Source organism: Aquila chrysaetos, chromosome 7, assembly GCF_900496995.4.
Source record: "Aquila chrysaetos chrysaetos chromosome 7, bAquChr1.4, whole genome shotgun sequence".
In the NCBI taxonomy this organism is placed as follows: Eukaryota; Metazoa; Chordata; class Aves; order Accipitriformes; family Accipitridae; genus Aquila; species Aquila chrysaetos.
Window position 1 is genome coordinate 39,833,130 of NC_044010.1, and position 18,407 is coordinate 39,851,536.

General features: G+C 37.8%; 1 protein-coding gene across 1 annotated transcript in view; it reads left to right on the forward strand.

Annotated features, from left to right (window-relative positions):
• The first annotated feature begins 3,631 nt into the window (after positions 1-3,631).
• The window catches only part of CFAP47 (cilia and flagella associated protein 47), a 354,799-nt gene continuing 340,023 nt past the window's right edge, over positions 3,632-18,407 (forward strand). Inside the window, exons 1-6 of the mRNA XM_041125007.1 lie at positions 3,632-3,793; positions 7,144-7,295; positions 12,075-12,190; positions 14,255-14,393; positions 16,505-16,733; positions 17,392-17,552. Of these exons, the coding sequence (XP_040980941.1) occupies positions 3,632-3,793; positions 7,144-7,295; positions 12,075-12,190; positions 14,255-14,393; positions 16,505-16,733; positions 17,392-17,552 (959 nt within the window). The remainder of the gene's footprint in view (positions 3,794-7,143; positions 7,296-12,074; positions 12,191-14,254; positions 14,394-16,504; positions 16,734-17,391; positions 17,553-18,407) is intronic.

Below are 18,407 nucleotides of genomic sequence, written 5' to 3' on the forward strand. Positions count from 1 at the left end.
GAAAGGAAGGAGCCGAGTCCATTATCTAATGTTGTTTCATAATGAGATATCATAATGATGGCAATAGTAAGCATTTGGATATAATGATCTGCAGAAGAGGAGGAGAGCCTAGCCAAACTATTTCAGAGAGATCAGGATTCTTTTAATGCAGAACTTGGCTCCTCTACACACAAGCTACATCACAGTTAAAATTTGTTTTTAAAAAATTTAGTTAAATTGATAAAAATTTTGTATGGACATATCTACATCGAATCAAGTGAGAATAGGGCACTGTTCTTTGCTATTAATTCTTTTATGACATAAGTGATTTTTAAAGATTTATGTCTCTGCTGCTTGCTCCAGCCCCCACTCACAAAGTTAGCACCCTGTCAATAGTGCTCCTTCAACTGTTCATGAAACAGAGCTCTAAACTGAGACCAAGAAATAATCTTGCTTAAAGACAACACTCCTCCAACGACACCAGAAAAGAGAAGCATGTATGAATGCTTTTACCCTGGATTGTTTCACAGGTCAGGTTTATTATATAGCCCCACATGGAGCTCAGTTAGCAGAATGAAGGCTAGTGACCTGACTAGGAGGCAGATGGGAATGTAGGACACCAAGAAGGTCAGAAGGAGTAGAGAGGGCAGGAACCTTCTGAGGATCCTCTTGTACTCCAGCAAGGTCTGAACTGAAATGAAAAATCATAAGCAATTTTTCTTTCTAATAGTTTTGCTAAAAATATTAAATATTTGTATTGGACAGGAATGAGAATACATGAGAGAAACAGCCCTGCAGACCCCCAGGTCAGTGCAGAAGGAGGGGAGGAGATGCTCCAGGCGCCGGAGCAGAGATTCCTCTGCAGCCTGTGGGGAAGACCATGGTGAGGCAGGCTGTCCCCCTGCAGCCCAGGGAGGTCCACGGTGGAGCAGATCTCCACCTGCAGCCCGGGGAGGACCCCACGCCGGAGCAGATCTCCACCTGCAGCCCGGGGAGGACCCCACGCTGGAGCAGGGGGATGCCCGAAGGAGGCTGTGACCCCGTGGGAAGCCCACGCTGGAGCAGGCTCCTGGCAGGACCTGTGGCCCCATGGAGAGAGGAGCCCATGCTGGAGCAGGTTTGCTGGCAGGACTTGTGACCCCACGGGGGACCCACGCTGGAGCGGTCTGTGCCTGAAGGACTGCAGCCTGTGGAAGGGACCCACGCTGGAGCAATTTGTAAAGGACTGCAGCCCATGGGAAGAACCCACGTTGGAGAAGTTCGTGGAGGACTGTCTCTCGTGGTAGGGACCCCACACCAGAGCAGGGAAAGAGTGTGGGGAGTCCTGCCCCTGAGGAGGAAGGAGCAGCAGAGACAACATGTGATGAACTGACCCCAACCCCCATTCCCCGTCCCCCTGAGCTGCTGCAGGGAGGAGGTGGAGAAATTGGGAGTGAAGTTAAGCCTGGGAAGGAAGGAGGGGTGGGGGGAAGGTATTTTAAGATTTGGTTTTATTTCTCATTACCCTGCTCTGGTTTGATTGGCAATAAATTCAGTTAATTTTCCCCAAGTTGTGTCTGTTTTACCCGTGATAGTAATTGGTGAGTGATCTCTCCCTGTCCTTATCTTGACTCACAAGTTTTCGTTATATTTTCTCTCCCCTGTCCAGTTGAGGGGGAGAGTGATAGAGCAGCTTTGGTGGGCACCTGGCATCCAGCCAGGGTTAACCCATCACAATGTTCCTACAGTTCTCAGTGGAATGGAAAAAATAAATTTGTGACTGACTACTTTGCTGTGAAATAGTATATAACAAGTGACATATTTGACATTTTCTCTGAACTAGTTAGTTCTTCGCTTTTGAATTCGATTATTTCCAAGTACTAGAATATGTAATCAGAAAGACAGAACATTTCCATGTTACTTTGATGTGAAAACTGAGGAATAACCCAAAGTAAGATAAACTAATGAGCTTGTGACTTTTTGGCACCATCATGATGTCTGTGTAAAGTTTCAAAGGTTTTTCTTTCTTTGGATCAGATATTTCTTAGGTCTTATCTTACGTCTCTTGACTTTCCTCAAGAATTCATTCAAGGATCAGAGAAACTATGTAGGAGTATTCTCCGTACTCTAGTGAAAAAGCAGAAGGAGTTTAATTCTTTGATAAGGTAATCTTCTCTTTTAATTTTTTCTTCTTTTTTTTTTGTGTGTGTCAGTTAAGTACAATCATGTTACCATAAAACAGATTCAAGTAGTCATCCCAAAGAACTCCCTTCAGATGCCTGGATTTTACCCTCAGCGCTTGCAATGTCATATTCTCACTCATTCTTCAGTAATCTACAGATGGGTAGCTATCACTCAAATTTTTAAGAGGGACAAAAAGACCTGTTAGCGTCCTTCCCGAGCAAGAGACACAAAGGCTCTCCTCTCTCCTTGCTCCCTCTAGGTTTCTTGACCCATTAAACATAGGCTTTTGGCCCTTTTTTGTACATTGGTAGTTCTCCTGATCCTGTACCATCCATGTTTTCAGATTCTCACATTTGACTTTTAAAATATAAATAATTTGAGCCCTCATGCACTTTCAAGGGATGAAGTAATCCAAGGCAAAACATTTTGGGTTAATCAAAACTGATGTTTGAGGTTCTGTGTGCATGCTGTGCGTGCTTTTTCCCCTCCTTGCTTCTGCTATTTTGAAGCAAAGCACATCGCCCATTATCCTCCAAGTCTGCCTAAGTGCTGGATTCTTGTCAGCTTCATTTTACCACTTAAATTACAGCATAGGGATACAGAACAGGAACACATCTTTCACCACTCAGTAAATGCATGCAATGAATTATTAGCGAAGTTACTGGCACTGCAGACACTGAGCTTCCCACCAACAAACAGGCGCGTTAGTGCCCTGCCGTGGTTCTGTGTAGACCACGTCTGTGATTAACATGCATGCCCAGAAGAGGAATCGGGTCATTTTTATTTCAAGTTAATCCATCTTTACTTTAAGAAACGAAGGGCAGGAAGAACATCCACGTTTGTATTACCCTTCACTGCCCCGGGCCGCTGCTGGAGAGCAGAAAACACCTCAGGGGAACAAGAGGGACCACGCTGGACAAGCCGGAGCCCCATGGCGGGCCTCAGGTATCTCTTTACTGGTAAACGCAGGCCAATGGGATGTGGCCATTTTGGCGTACTTCCAAAAAATCAGCGGGTCTGTTTTTTTGTTGTTTTTTTTTTTAATTTCCTTCCAGCTCCTGCCCGACCTGGTGCCCATGAAATGGCGGCCCTCCACCTGCCCCAACGGCCCTGACTACCGGGGCCCCCTGCACCTGCCGAGGCGGCAGGGTGTGAAAGCGTAAAAGGGCGGGCTCAGGCTGCGCGCCTGGGGAGACCCCAAGGAAACGCCACAGCTTTGAGCTAAAAATCCCTTCCTTTGGGCAACGACACGGCGCGGCCGAGAACGCCCGGACCCCGACGGCACCGCGGGGCCGGGCCGGGCCGAGCCGAGCCGAGCCGAGCCGCTCGCCCCCCTCCCGCCTCTACCCGATTTCTCCTCTTCCGATTGGTGGGTTCGGAAGCGCCGCTCTTTTGCGTCCAATCAGCGTCCTGCGTCCGTTGCTAAGCGATCGTTGCTAAGCGATCGTTTCTAGGCCGCGCTGGTCGCCCGGCTGAGGCGGCGGCCGCCATGGCGGGTGGGTGGCGGGACGTGGCCGGGGTGCGCATCGCCCCGGCTGAAGTGTGCTTCAGGGACGCGGTGCCGGGGGGCCGCTACCGGGCCGCCCTCAGCGTCCAGAACGGGCGGGTGGAGAGCTGTCGTCTCCAGCTGCTGCCGCCGCACCGGCCCCAGGTGAGGGGTGGCCGGGAGGGAAGCGGCGGGGAGCGTCTGCCCCCACAGCCCCTGGCCCGGCCGGGCGGGTGTAACGTCGTCGAGACCTGCCTCCCTCTACGAGTCAGCTGTCGGCTCTGTGTTTGTTCGTGCAGCACCTCGCACCGCTCTAGCGTGTGTGAATAACGGTAGTGCCTCATGAGAACACCCCTCATGAGTGGGTCCCGTGGGTCTGTATCCTTCCCTCCCGGGCTTGCCCTGAGGAACCGGTACGCAGCCCGCTCACCTCGCGCTTGCCAGGCCCTCCTTGAGGTGCAGAACGTTGCCAGAGGAAAAGTGCATCTCGAGGCCCTGCTTTTATTTCCCGCGGTTTTGCGGGGGGATGTCTGCCCACAGGTTTGCCCAGCTAGGTAGGTCCCGTGTAAGAGGCTGCTTGCGCAGGTGTAAACGCTTGTCTGGGTTCAGCTACTGCAAATGGAAAATGCTACCACGGACTGTCTGAGCAGCTTACAAGACTGACTGGAATTTGCCGGTGAATTGGAAATTAATTTAAAATAGTTGAATAACTGGATAAACTGGAAAGAATAAGAGGCAATTCTTAGAGCCAAAGTTGTCTGAATTGCTTCTTGTGTGACAGTTCAGAAGGAGGAAGCCAGTCTTGGTTTATTGTTTTCTTGTGAGAATGTGTAGGTCTCATTTCTACGATACTTGAAAAATGTTCTCATATAGACCTTCAGATGAGGCTGCTTGTTTGAAGCCTGTAAGTCAGAATGAAATGAACCCCAGCCTTCCCAGTTCTGTATTTTCCTGAGGTCATGAGCAATTTGGAGAGAGCTTCCTTGTTTGTTAAATCCATAGTTTCTGTGGAAGTAAATTAGCTTTCTTGTATGTCTTACTACATGTCCCTTGTTGGTAACAAATCCTGCTTAGCTTTACTGGCTGGTTTTGCACTCTCCAGAAATTTTGTCCCTCAAGAAGCCCATGAGTTCCTTGTTACTTCAGGGAGTGTTACGTAGAAATGGCTCAATTTGCTACGGTGTGAACACCAAACTTGTGGTGTGTTCCAGATCAGCTGAAGGGCACAACTTTTGAAATTGTTTTTGCTTGGATTTCCATAGGGTTGATTGATCTCTCTGTTACATCATTTCTGTATTGTATGTTTCTAAGTTTTTTGAGTAGTGCATTTGTGGTGCTTGTTTGCAGAGAGCTCTCCTGGAAAAGAGGGTTTTACAGTCTTTTCTCAAGATAGTATGATTACTATTGATAGCATCTGATTAGTTCTGGAAAAATCATTGCATAGCCAGACTTTTTAAAGGCAAATGCATCTTTACAATTGTAACCACTTTAGCCCTTGACTTTTAACATATGTGGGTCCAGCAAAACCTGGCTGTGGTTAGTAGTTTTATGTTGCTCTTTTGTCTAGCTAGTTTATTATCTGTTAATTATGTCAAAATCAGGATCAAAGGGTTGAACTGGCATTGGGGGTGGAACAGAAGCTGGTGTTGCTTTGTGTTCACAGCAACTTGAACTATGAATAAGTATATTTCAGGGTAGTCATTAAAATGATTGTCAGACAATTGAAGTACCTTGGATAATTTCACTATCTGTGTAGTCAGCCTTTCTTTTTGAGGGCAAGAGTGGCCAAGACTGTGTATGCCTTTTATCCCACCCTAAAATTTGCTAATTTGCATGACGTAGACAGCTTGATTTTTATTACACTGTAACTGAAGATTTTTGGAACGAGCTGGAAACTTTTGAGAGTGCTTGATCTGGTAGGGCTGTGGTTATTCTGTTTTGTTAGTTTTCATCAGCCTTATCAATTTTTCATGTGCTCCAGAGGTGGAAAGGCAGAGCCGGTTTTAGAAAAGAGAAAAGGTTACTCAACCATAACTTCTGAGTTTTTACCTCTGTGAGTATCTCATGCCTTTTGCCGAGTATTTTAATGCTATTGTGCGTGAGATGACTAACATGACAGTTAGGGGACAAAATTCCACTTCACATGCTCCGTTCCTGAAAGGTCTGTTGTGTTGCCCTTTCTCATTCCCAGACCTTGTGCTGCTATCTGCGATTAGATGGCTCTGAAGTATATGACTCATCTGTAAATTTTCCAAGGCATACATTCATAGAGTGCAAGAACTGAAAAATAACCTTCCTTGAGCTGTCATAGTGCATGGACAAGAAATGGCTTTCAAGGAATTTAGCTTACAAAGCAGTTTTCCATAGGTTTCGTTAAAAGTTCATAGTACGATATATTCATTTTCCCTGTATAGAATGAATATGCTTGGCTGTTTAATTCTCTTTAGAGAAGAGATAAATTTTACACAGTTCAAAATTAAAGCATAGCTGCTCTTTCAAAGTCAAGCCCCTAATCACAGTGCTTATTAGATAACAAATTTCCTTTAGCTGAGTGTTTATACTGCTAGGAAAATTATAAGGGAATAGAAGGACGTGTGCAGACAATAGAATCAACAAATAATAAATTATATGTTTGCATATTTCAAACATAAATTAGAACAGAAAACTTAAAGAATACTGGGATGACTCTCTTTCAGAAATAAACATTAATTAAAATGGACATATAGAGCAGAAACATATTGTGGATAGAGTGATGTGAATTGTAAGGAGACTGAAACGCCAGAGAAGCTCTAGACCTTGCTGTGAGGCTTTCCTAGGAACGTGGGAACTGCTGGATTTCCCACTACATGCTAGTAGATTACTCATGTATACTGTTCAAGGAAAGATGGGCAGGAGGTGTTGGATATAAGTAGATGCTTACAGACAACAACAAATCCAGAATTATTTTTTTGAAAGACGAAAAAGGTGCTTTCTGTCAGCTGCTTCTGTTTTTTTCTCTTTCATTTGACCCCCAAAATTGGAGGTCCCATGGGCCTTTCAAGCAGATTTTTCAATGTACAGTGAGACTTTCTGTTGACGTCAGCTGAACGTCGGTCAGACCTAGAGAAAACTCTTATGCTGTCTCCTTTTGCTGCTGCTTTGGACTGAGAATTAATCCTTATTACTTTCTCAGGTACTAAAAAGATTCTGCATTGATTAGTAGCTGAGTTAATTTTGTATTGCTTTAGAAGGTTTATTGCAATGGTAGGAAAAGCTCTCTTGAAAGACTAGAAATGATATTTACTCTTCCATGTAATTTGATGCGTTAGTATTCATTGTGTCTTTCTGTTTCACTGTAAAAAGTCTGGGCTTCAGTAAATAGGAAAAGAAATTTTATAAATCCTGCATATTTTAAAATTGGTTGTGAATTTTAAATCAATCTGCATATTCTTCTGAAAATGAACCACATATATATGTTTTTTAATCTAGAAATGTTTAACAATTTAAAAAAAAAATTATGTTCTTTTAAATTGCAGTTTAAACTGATTGTGGAAAATCCAGAAAAACCTGTTGCATCTGGACTTCAAGTTACAGCTGTTGTGGAATATTATCCTGAGAGTGAAGAAGATCTTCAAGATAGACTACTTCTTTTAATAGAAGATGACATAGTTGATATCCCCCTGCTTGGGTATGACAGTCAAAAGTTCATATGCTGCTGTTACTATTTGCAGTTTAATCTTATGGAAAGTTTGCGAATACATGTCACTTATGGCTATGTAATTAATCTGTCAGTTGCATTGAAAACAAATAGTAGGTTTCCTTACAAAAGTAAGATTCCCTGCCCCCCCCCCCCCCCCCCCCCCAGCAGCATACAGGTAAGAAGTTAATTGGGGTTGTGTCCCTCTAAGATCCTAGAGAGAGTTTGGGTTTTTGTTTTTGCTTTATTCTAAGTTGGTTGTGATAACGTTGATAATTTCCAATTCTGTATCAACATTAGACAATTTAACATCTACTATTAATGTCTTCCCTCCTTACTGAACCACTTATACAAAAGATTGTCCATATTTGCAAAACTGTATTATAGTGAAACATATGTTGCCTAATTCTAAAAATATGGTGTGTGTTTTAGAATAAGGTTTTCATTTTCATCAATCCATGTGTGATTGTGCGTGCCTATCTATGTGTGTGTATATGGATATATGTCTCATATATTGTATGTAACATATATTAGTTGGAAAAAGGAAGCTTCTAAATATAGTTTATCAGACTTAGGCTAGGTGGTTATCTGAGGATAAGGGGCAATTGCTCCGGACTACCTTTCTCTTCTTTGTCTATAAAGGTAAATTAGAATGACAAACTTCTGTTTACAGGTCCAGCTTTTAAATGCTTAAATTAGGACAGATGAATCCCATAAACTATTGCAAATCATAGGTTTTATGAAAATTTTGACATTACAAATTACATGTACAGACAGAAAGGAATTTCTGTGGAGATTTTTCAGTATATGAGTTTTTTTTAAAAATCAAGCAATCCCACAAATGTCTCATGCTAGCCTGAAATGTGTAAGGTTTTGCCTTCAGATAAGCAATGCTTACTCCTACATTTTGTTTACCTGTTATGTCATGATCTTTTTCGCTGATTTGCTTTTCCTCGTTTCATCTTAAAAGTTTTGGGATTTTTTTTATTTTAATGTTGTACTCTTGTTAATGTAGGACACAAATAGTTAAGCCTGACTGTCTACCATTGGAAGACTTGGAAATAACAATTTCAATTAGTTGGTTTTTTTTCTGTAGTGTTTGTAAACTCTTATTCTCTTAGACCACGGTGTTAAACAATGCTATTCTAGCTTTCTTTAGTTAACTTTAGAGAAATTTAAATGGAAAGCCCTAAATGCTTTTCTTTGACTGAAAGACAGGGATGACTTTTCATAAGGTAAATACAGAACTTGGTAATTCAATATGATTGTTTTACTATTGAAGATAGCTGTCTCTAAATATGTTCTCCCAATCTATATTTTCCTAGAAAAAAAAGTGATTAGGGAACACTTCAGATTTTTTTATATTTTTAATTTTTTTTTTTTTTTTTTTTTGTGTGGTTTGGTTTTTTGTTTATTTGGGGTTTTTTTTTAGATTTTATTAAGGTAGTATTGTGGAGGTAAGACCACTTAGGGTGATAATGCTATTGGTGACTCCTTTCTGGAAAGGACTTGCACTAGATTGTTAAGTATTTCAAATCTTCATGTTTAACTGGCTTTTGTAGGGAAAAAAATTGACAGGCTAGAATAATTTTTTTTGCTTGTTTGGAAAAAACAAATATACTTTGTGATTCTTTTAAAATCAGTCTTTTTCCTAATGTATTTTGTGTAATGCATGTTTGCTGTTTATAGATAGATGATGATCAATTATTGCACTGAAGGGTCACTAAATATATATGATATATTTTTCTATACAAACATAGTTTAAAATGCACCATTAACCATTTTGAAGAAATAATGTACATAGTGTAACACTGGTTGAGAACTACTAGGCAAAAGATTTTTTTGATAAAAATTGAATTATCACTATGAAACATCCACAAAAGTGTTTAATTTGGTGGAACAACCTGAAAATATTTTCAGGGAAATATTTCCAATGTTCTGTTTTGAGGGACAGACGTCCCCCTTCCCCTGAATTTATTTAATTCTGATATGTTTTTTTTCACTTCCTTTTTAAAAGTTTGTGCATTTTTTATGTTTTTAATAATGTTATACTATTTCTACTGATATATCAATAATAATGTAAACACTAATGCTACTTTTTCTAAAATGTCAAGAATTGAAATAAGTGATTTTAAAAATTGCTAAGGCTATACTTAGATATATGTCAAATTGCTATATATTTTTTGACACAAAAAAAATCTCTTATCAGCAACAAATTCTGATTTTTGGCCAACTCAAATATAGTGTTTATTTTCATTGTCTCTGGTGAATGTCACTCAGATTGTATATTGGCAATACCTCTGAAAAGTTGCACATCTGCAAAACAGAATTAAGTTTTAAAGTACGTGACAAGAAGTTCAGAAAATTCATAAATATAATCCAAGATAATGTATTACTGTATAAGAAATATTTGGAAGTTGCTGATATTATTCGGACTGGCTTCTTTATATGTCCGCTACTTTTCTCTTACCTGTTAGCTTATTTGTAGTCTTCTTTCTTTGAAATTATATTGTTTTTCAGCCTTTATTTCGTATGGGTTTTAGGGCAATATGTACATATATGTAATTCACACTGAATTTGTAGAAATTGTGTGTCTGCGTGTTTTGTCCCTAGAATTTTATTGAAAGAAAACTTCACTGGTGGTTTAGGAAAAAAACATGAAAAGATTTAAACTTTTTGCCAATAATTTGTGTGATTCCTTCAATCACATCTAGTGTTCATTTTAAGGTAATCTTTAGTCTGGGATGAGATTCACTGAGACTGTAGGCAAGGTTAGTTTCCCATACAACATTAAACTGCAGTAACACTCCACTCATTTTTGTAACCATTTATTTGTTAAAAAATGTCACCAAAAGAATTTTATTTCTATTGTGCTTTAGCGACATTAATACCACAGTTATTTGGTTTGCAAGTAAAATAGCTGTTACGTATTTGCCTGACTCATGAGACTAGATCCAGTGGTTAATCATATTGATTTGTGGCTCATGTATTTGTTATAAGTTTTGGAGACAAAACAACATTCTTAGCTTAATCTCTACAGCACCATGGATTTATGATGTGCTCAGTAATACAAGTGTAATGATTTAATTATGTAAATATTTGATGGCGATAGAAAATACTTATACTCAAGGTTTGGGAACGTGTTTCAAACAAGCCAGTTGCGGTTGTGTAGTGGTGGGTTTTTTTTGTTTTTTTAAATGATTAACGGAAACTCTGCATCCAACCTTTTTTTGAAATATAGTAATTAAGAATTTTTTTTTTTTAAAAAATATTAAGAAAACATTGAAATTAGGCATTTCCAGGGGTAAATTCCATCTTCATAAAAAACCCCAACCAAATACAAACCAGCAAATTAAGCCAACCAAACAAACCCCACCCTGTATTAAAAAACAAACCCACAAACCTTTAACTTGACTATCTGTCTTTTTCCACAGGTCAGTATCTATTAAAAAAATCTCATTGCAGTTAGAATTTATGCTTATTCCTGTCCACTTGGGAAGTTTATATGTTTGGATCTTGAGAGGAGAGATACTTGTGTTTCATTTTTCTAACAAAGCTTCTTGGAAAAATGTCTGAATACTTGGAACATGTGAAGTTTTTACAGTCTTTTCAAGTGTACTCTAATCTTGATAGCAGTTTCCTGGTATTTTTTTTGTTATTTGTTTGGGTTTTTTAATTGTTTTGTTGTGTGTTTTTTTTTTTTTCCTGCGTCCTTTTGGTCTAGACCATCTCTTCCAAGAATTTACTAATTTTTTTTTTTTGCTTTACAATAAAGTATTAAAGAGAATTAAAAACAGTGTATTAACATTCCCAAGAGCAATTTCTTTTGTTGCATTTCCTGATTCATTTGTTTTTTTGTTTTCCCCTGTCTCCCTTCCTTTCCTTCCTGCTCCTCACCTCCCTTATGCAATGGATTATATGGGCAGGGTCTAGCTAGCTCAGCCAAGGAGATTTATCTTCCTGCTCCATTTAGTCTTCCTTACTGCATGTAATGCAGATCATGAGATTCAATTGTTCCTGTGTGTTCCTGTTTGTGGTTAAGAGGAGACAGACTGCTGTGCTGATGTAAAATTCCAATTGATATCAAACACAGTTTTATGTGAGATCAGAGGTTTGATCGTATTAGAAACTGGAGCCTTTAAAATACAAGTTTCCTGAAGCGAGTATGATCTTTACATTATAGCTAAGCAGTACCCAGCACAGTGATGTCATCATGCTGGTTGAGGCTCTTAAATAAATAATATAAATAACTTGTGACATTATCCACTTCTGTCTGTTATAGTAAGTTTTGTTGAAACCACATGAAGTATCTATCAAACACGAAGACTGTAAATTGAACCTGGCATGCATGTTTTCCCTCTGCTTTTAGTTCAGGCAGCTGAATAATGAAATATTGTGAATGTTTAACTTTGGTCTTATTTTGTGATGCAACTAACTCAAGATAGTTTTATTTAAAGTTCTTTGTACTACAATAAAGTATTTGAAATTAAATAGAAATTTATACATTCCATTTCGACTAATTGTTTAAAGGTATATTGTTTTAATGTTACACTAGATTAGCCATTAAAGTAAACAGCTTGATAGATAGCTAGATCTCTTTTACACCTTCCCTGTGTACGCTATACTGCTGAAGTGAGTTGCATAAACATTGGTAGGAGAACTAGGAGAAAAGGAGAATTCTCTTCCACTGGAGTGCTTAATCAAATTTCTTTAAAAATGCAAAGGTATTTTCAAGTTTTGGGAGAATATAACCATGTCTTTTCTCTGCAGATTAATTCCGTGCTGTTATCTGGAAATTGAGTCAGACATTAATTTTGGTGCAGTGATTGCAAACAGTAAAATAATTAGTAAAGAGATTAGTATTGCTAACCATGGATCATCTTCAGGTAAATATTTAGTATGGATTAAATTATACTAATATTTTATTTCCTTGGAAAATGTAATTTTATGCAATTTAACACTTCAGTGGCCAAGTAGAAATTAACTGAAGTTCTGGGTTATGCAGATTATGGGTGTTGTAGCTAAAGGTGTTATAAATGGCCCATTGCTTCTGTAGGCAGTATTATATTTCCACTTAGGGAAGAAAAATGAATTTAGAACTTTGCCAAATTTTAGGAGTTCGCTACTTATGAGTCCCACCTGAAAGATGTAAAAGTAACAGTTTCTCATTGGCTTACGATGCTCAACATAAATAGTAGCAAATCACATCTGCTCTTGCTTTGTTGTCTTTGTGATTCTGTGATCCCAATAGCTGTCTAGTAAATAAATTACAAGCTCCCTGTGCTTTCAGAGCTAAAGTCCTCTAGGATGGGAATTAAACCGTATTTGTTACCAGAAGATAATGAGAGGTCTGATATTGCTGCTATAGCTTTTGAAATCATGCAGCTTTCAAAACATGCACATCCTTCAACTTCTGTGAGGGACCCTTCCAAGGAGTGTAAGAAACATGGAGAATGGAGTGTAAGAATGCTTATGTGATCCAAGTAGCCTATGTGACTGCCTTTTCCACTGGACAAAGCTGCAGAAACCTTTCTCTGGAAGAAGGGTGGCAACTGTGCTGAGTTTCAAACAACAAATTTAAGGCAGTTAATTGGTTTTGTTCTTCACTTGTACAGCTGTTTATTATATCACAAAGTATCTGTATTTGCATTAGGCCAAGGTTTTGTGAACATTTGCTTCACAGATTTCCACAAGAAATATTGTACCAAGAGAAAAATACATGATTGTAGAAACATAGAAATGGGTTGCAATATATGTTAAAAAAAAAAAAAAAAATCAAATGGCTGTCTATTTAGAACAGAATTTTATTTTTTTAATTTTTTTTTTCCAAAAAGCAAAGGCATTTTTTTTTTTCTAGCCAGCTCAACTTAAAGGTGTAGTATGTAGTTTATATAATCAACTCTTACTCATAATACTAACTTCTTACTTTGAGGAATTATGATTAGATAAAGAAAATGAGATAACCTACAGTACATATGCATCTACAACTAATTTGCATGATGTAAAATTTCTCATGTTGTACAGGAACTGTTTCTAGTTATAAAATCTGTAGTATCATACATGCAAGCTGCATGATGGGAGTTTTGCAGGACTGGACAGTGGCAAAATTAGAATGAAATCGGTGGTTAGTGAAGAATGTATTGAGGGCAGACAAAGGAAGAGCTGCTGAATCTGTGTTTTTGTAGGCTCTGTAAATTGTAATGCAGCAGGTCGCACTAACAGGCAGTATGTAAACTATCAGCAGGAAGTTCTGTATGCTGGCCTGTGACTCAAGGATTGCATTTCATGTGTTATCCCATGCACAAAATGAGTCCTTTGTTCCTGCTTCTGATCTCATATCAGAGATTATCTATTGTCTGAGGTCAAACAGTGCATTTTTCCTACAACATTTGAAAGAGTTTCTTGCTATCTATGATATAATGACAGATAATCAATGCTGCTGGTTAAATACACATTTAATAATCTTGTCACATTTTAAAAAGTATTTTTATAACCTAGAAATATTCACTGTTCTCTCCTGCAATAAGTTGTGTTGTGTACAATCATGAAAACTATTGTTACCTGCAACATGCCGTTAACTTTCTGGCTTTGGTAGCTGCCTGGAGCTGTGTATAAAATAGCATGTAACTTACAAAATGTTACCTACAGCTGCTTTATAATATAGTCACTTTTGTTTGGAATGCGAGTACCTTTTCTGTTACAATCACAACTTGTGAAGTGGCATTGTACATCTGGGTGTAATATTTAAAGAAACCTTGGAAATAATGATCTACTCTGTTTTAGAGAGAGTTTTGGAAAAGATTAACTCCATGTTTCCTGTTTCCATAGGAAAATGTACTGCTTGTGAATATCTGCATTATGTGTTTTGTAATCCCAAATGTGTAATAGAAGAATATAAATCTACAACTTTATGTTGTGTAACTTGCTGTGTATTATTCTGTTTCTTTTAGGTACATTTAAAATATCATATGATGGGGTTGTCCTGCTTAACATAGAACCTACCAGCGGAGTGGTAGAGCCGAAATCTATAAAGATGGTTAAAGTGGATATCTGCACAGATGTACCCAGAATCATCAAAGAAGTGATAAAGTGAGTGTATGACTGAAGAAATCCAGCTCAATAAGTTATGTTTTTGTCTGTTATTAATTCTAGTCTTTATTATGCATGTTTATCTAAAAAAGTTAAGACAGTTGCTGTCTTCCACATTTATTTTTATTAAATCAATTTGACGATTATGTTATCTCCACAGAACAGTGATGCATACATAAATTGCATACCTGGCTGTGTTATTAAAGACCTCTCATAAGTTGTAATGATATGGATGTTTGCACATCTCTCAGTGTACGACTAACCAAGAGCTTTTGTATCTTCACCTTTCTACACATCCTGTGTTCCTTACTCTTTTTAGCTTCTGTAACTTTGCTATTTTTCTTTCGGCTCTGTGTTTCAGAAGTCTCAGAAACATGATGTCCTTTGGTGTATCTTATTTTAAATGGAGGGGATGTATTTGCAACCACTAACTCTTTTAAGAATAGACTATTTTTAAATGCCTACTTTGTCTCTCTACAAATGGTGAATATAGACTTTTTAGGAGGTGCCAGAATTTGGAAGTGGATACCAATCCGGAAAGTCCTTTTCAATCCTGTTTTCTTATAATAGTGAATAAGGTGTGGCTGGGTATTTTTGAGAGGGTGGGGGTGTTTCCTGTTTTGTTTTTATTAAGATATATGACTTAAATAGTTCAGTTCTTGCCGTTCTTGCTTTTTGTAGCCTGTTGGAAAAGGAAATGAAAGGAAAGGAGAAAAATTCTATTAAGAGTGCCTGGGAAGACAATATCTGTATTTTGTCACACAGTTACATCCTCCTTCATATGATATTTTCTTTGGTTACTGAGTTTCAACCTTTTGGTTGGAAAGTGTCATGCTTTCTGCCTTTCCTTTGCTGTCCGGGCTACCACCACTGTTTCCTTCACCCCATCTTGGTTAAATGGCTACTGTCTCCTGCAGTCTCGTAGATAGTTTATCTATTAAACTGAAAGAACATAACTACACAGAGCTCGGATTTCATCCTTCACCCATTTCCTGCCTTAAATTCTACATAATTCTGTCAGTGAATTTGGCATTTCTTAGTCATTGCTATATCCTTTAGACTAAATGAAATCTTAAGTTTCCTTGTCAAGCCTTGCACGAATATCTAAATATATGTGTACACATGTGTGTGTATATGTATTTAAATAAACAGGGTAATACTGAAAGTCATGCAATCGGTATTTGACAGGAATTTGACTTGGAGAAATAGTACAGTTTTGATGAAAACACCCTGGTTATTTCCATTTGCCTTGTCCTCTAAGCATTTTTCTTCTATGCGCAAGCGAAATGCTTTTCAGAGGAGTCTACTCTTTTTTTTTGATATTTCTTTTCTGTCTTGGAGAATCTCCTAATCATGGTTCAGAAGTTAAAAGATGATATTTAGAGAGTTTGAGATCCTCTCCTAGATCCCTTGTGTAGTTGTATGTATGACTATTCAAAACAAAGATTTTTTTTTCTTTTTTTTTAGCTCAGAGGCCATTCAAAAGGATAGTTGATTCTATTAGAACAATAACTTATATTACTAAATTTGATTTTGTGCAACAAGAACAAATATGCTTTGTTCCAGTATAATTCTAATAACAAAGATTTGTACAATGTCTATATAGTCCTTTGGTGTTTTGTGGTATCATCAAAACCAAGCATTCAGGCGGGAACAGCTGCAGTTCTTTTACGCTTATTCAGATGAACTTCTAGCTCCAGTTGCCTAAGACAAAATTACTAAATATACGCTGAAATTGGCATCTAGATACAAAGATTCTCAGAAATAAGAGCAGTGTATCATCTGTGGACTTCTGATTCTTTTGAGATGTCATTCCTATTATTTCAAACACTAAAAAAGGAAAAAGGGGAAAAACTCAAAAAGCTCTCCAAAACTTCACCATGTAATGTGTGATTCTTCCTGATTGGTAATATTCCTGTTAGGTATCACATTGTCAAGTACACTCTTCCCTAACCACCCCTGCCCCCTCCCTGCTTAGTTTATCTATGGAAAGCCAGTGATTTAAATGCTCTGATTTGGTTCAGTTTTGCATAGGTTCTAATATAAACCAAACTAATTATTTCTAACACTTTTCTACATTACCTATTGCTGCTTACTACTCTTACTGACAGAGTGGAGTTGGAAGGTCATGGCTGCACTGAAGTATGGATCAAAGCTGTTGTGGTTGAACGAGTTCTTAAAGTTCTAGGAGTGTCTTGTGGAAATGTATTGGAATGCATTAACTTTGGACCAGTTTACTTTGGGTCTTCAAAGACTGAACAAATATCTTTATACAATGAAAGTCCTGAGTGTACGGACTGGGTAGCAGTACTGGAAGACAATGCCATTGGAGGAGAGATGGTAAGAAACTATTCTAGTCTTTATTTTAGTTAAAAACTTGTTTTCATTTCTGCTGTAGCATTTTTTTGTTACTCAACATTCATCTTCTAGTACTATGTCATACTATTTCCTGATCAATAGGCTTTCTGAAACTTCTGTCCAACCAACAAACTTTTTACTATAACTTAACCTTGGAATTAAGTTTTTTGGATATTTCTGTTTCACTATGTGACATCTTAACCTTAACAATGTTAAGTACATCCCCTGGGTGTGTTTTTTTTTTTTTTTCTTTTGTTTGTTGTTTTTTTTGAGTGGATTTGCTTGAAATCCTACTGCATTTCTTATAATTTAGTAGGAATTATCAAAATATATTTTGGTATTCTAAGATGTTAAGCATCTGTAGTTTCACTTTTTTTTCTCGGACAGTGAAATCATCTGAGTGAGCATCATCCTTAAAAAAGGGAATTCAGAATATTGACATGGAATTGATGTTTAAAAATTGATTAATTAGCCATGTGATATGTAACTATGTTAGTGCTATTACTTACCTTATATCTTCCTACTTTTTGTGAAAGATATGAAAATGTATGTATAGGGGAAAAAAACCCCAAACAAACCACCAAACACAAAAGTGGAAGCAGAACAGGCTGAACTATTCCATATTTTGATTATTTTTTAGGGGACAGATCTTCAGAGGAGTGCAGATGCTGTTTTACAAGACTTGAGCCTCAAAAATAGAACAAGAGATATAGATGTTTCCACCTTGATCTTGTGCATTCCCAACCAAGGAACCTTGCAACCTTATGAGAAATCATTGGTTACATTGTGCTTTAGTCCAAAGTGAGTGAGTGGTCCAAATTAGACACACGCACACAAGTTGATTGGTCTAAACTCTTCTGTAAAGAGCTATGTTAGAGAAAATAATTTGAAGTGTCTGCAAATTTTTTTCTGAATGATTTCTTATGTATTTGTGTGTTAAAAGAAATTGCTTGGCATGATACCACAAATGAGAAAGCAAAGTCTGAAGTGATTATCTAGGAGATGTTTTATAATATATTAAGGATGTATTTGAACCAAGAATTAGTTAAGCTTGTTTTGTGAGAACAAGAATTTTATTAGATTAGATTTTGCCAAGGGAACTAATTGTAGCTCCCATTAAATATGTTGAATCTCTAAAGATTGTTGAGAGAGTTCTACAGTGTCAAATTAAGTGCCTTTTTAATGACTGCAGATTTATTTCATAAAGATATAGTATATGTGCAGCATTATGACAGAATATATATATTTCATCACCAAGAGACTGAAACATTTTGGAGAGCTTTCATTCCATTAAAAAAAAAAGTAAGCACAAAGGAACATTTCTTCTTCAGGTAAGGAAAAGAAAAAGAAAATGTGCTCTTGTCCTTTTCCCTTACTTAAACTCTAATTAGAAGTGATTATTATGCATGTAATATTAGTTTAGAAAACTTGTAGGCTGGAAAAGATATCAAATGACTAGTATATAAGCATACAGATATTGTTGAGCTTAAATTTGTTACTGTTCCATTTTCTGAAAGGAAGTATAAAGATCATTTGTTCAAGCTGTAACCAACAGCAAAGCAGCCAGACTGGATGATGAAAAACAAGCCTTGATTTTTTTTTTTTTTTTTTTCCGTGGGTTGAGGTGGTTTTGTTTTTTGTTTTGTTGGGTTTTTT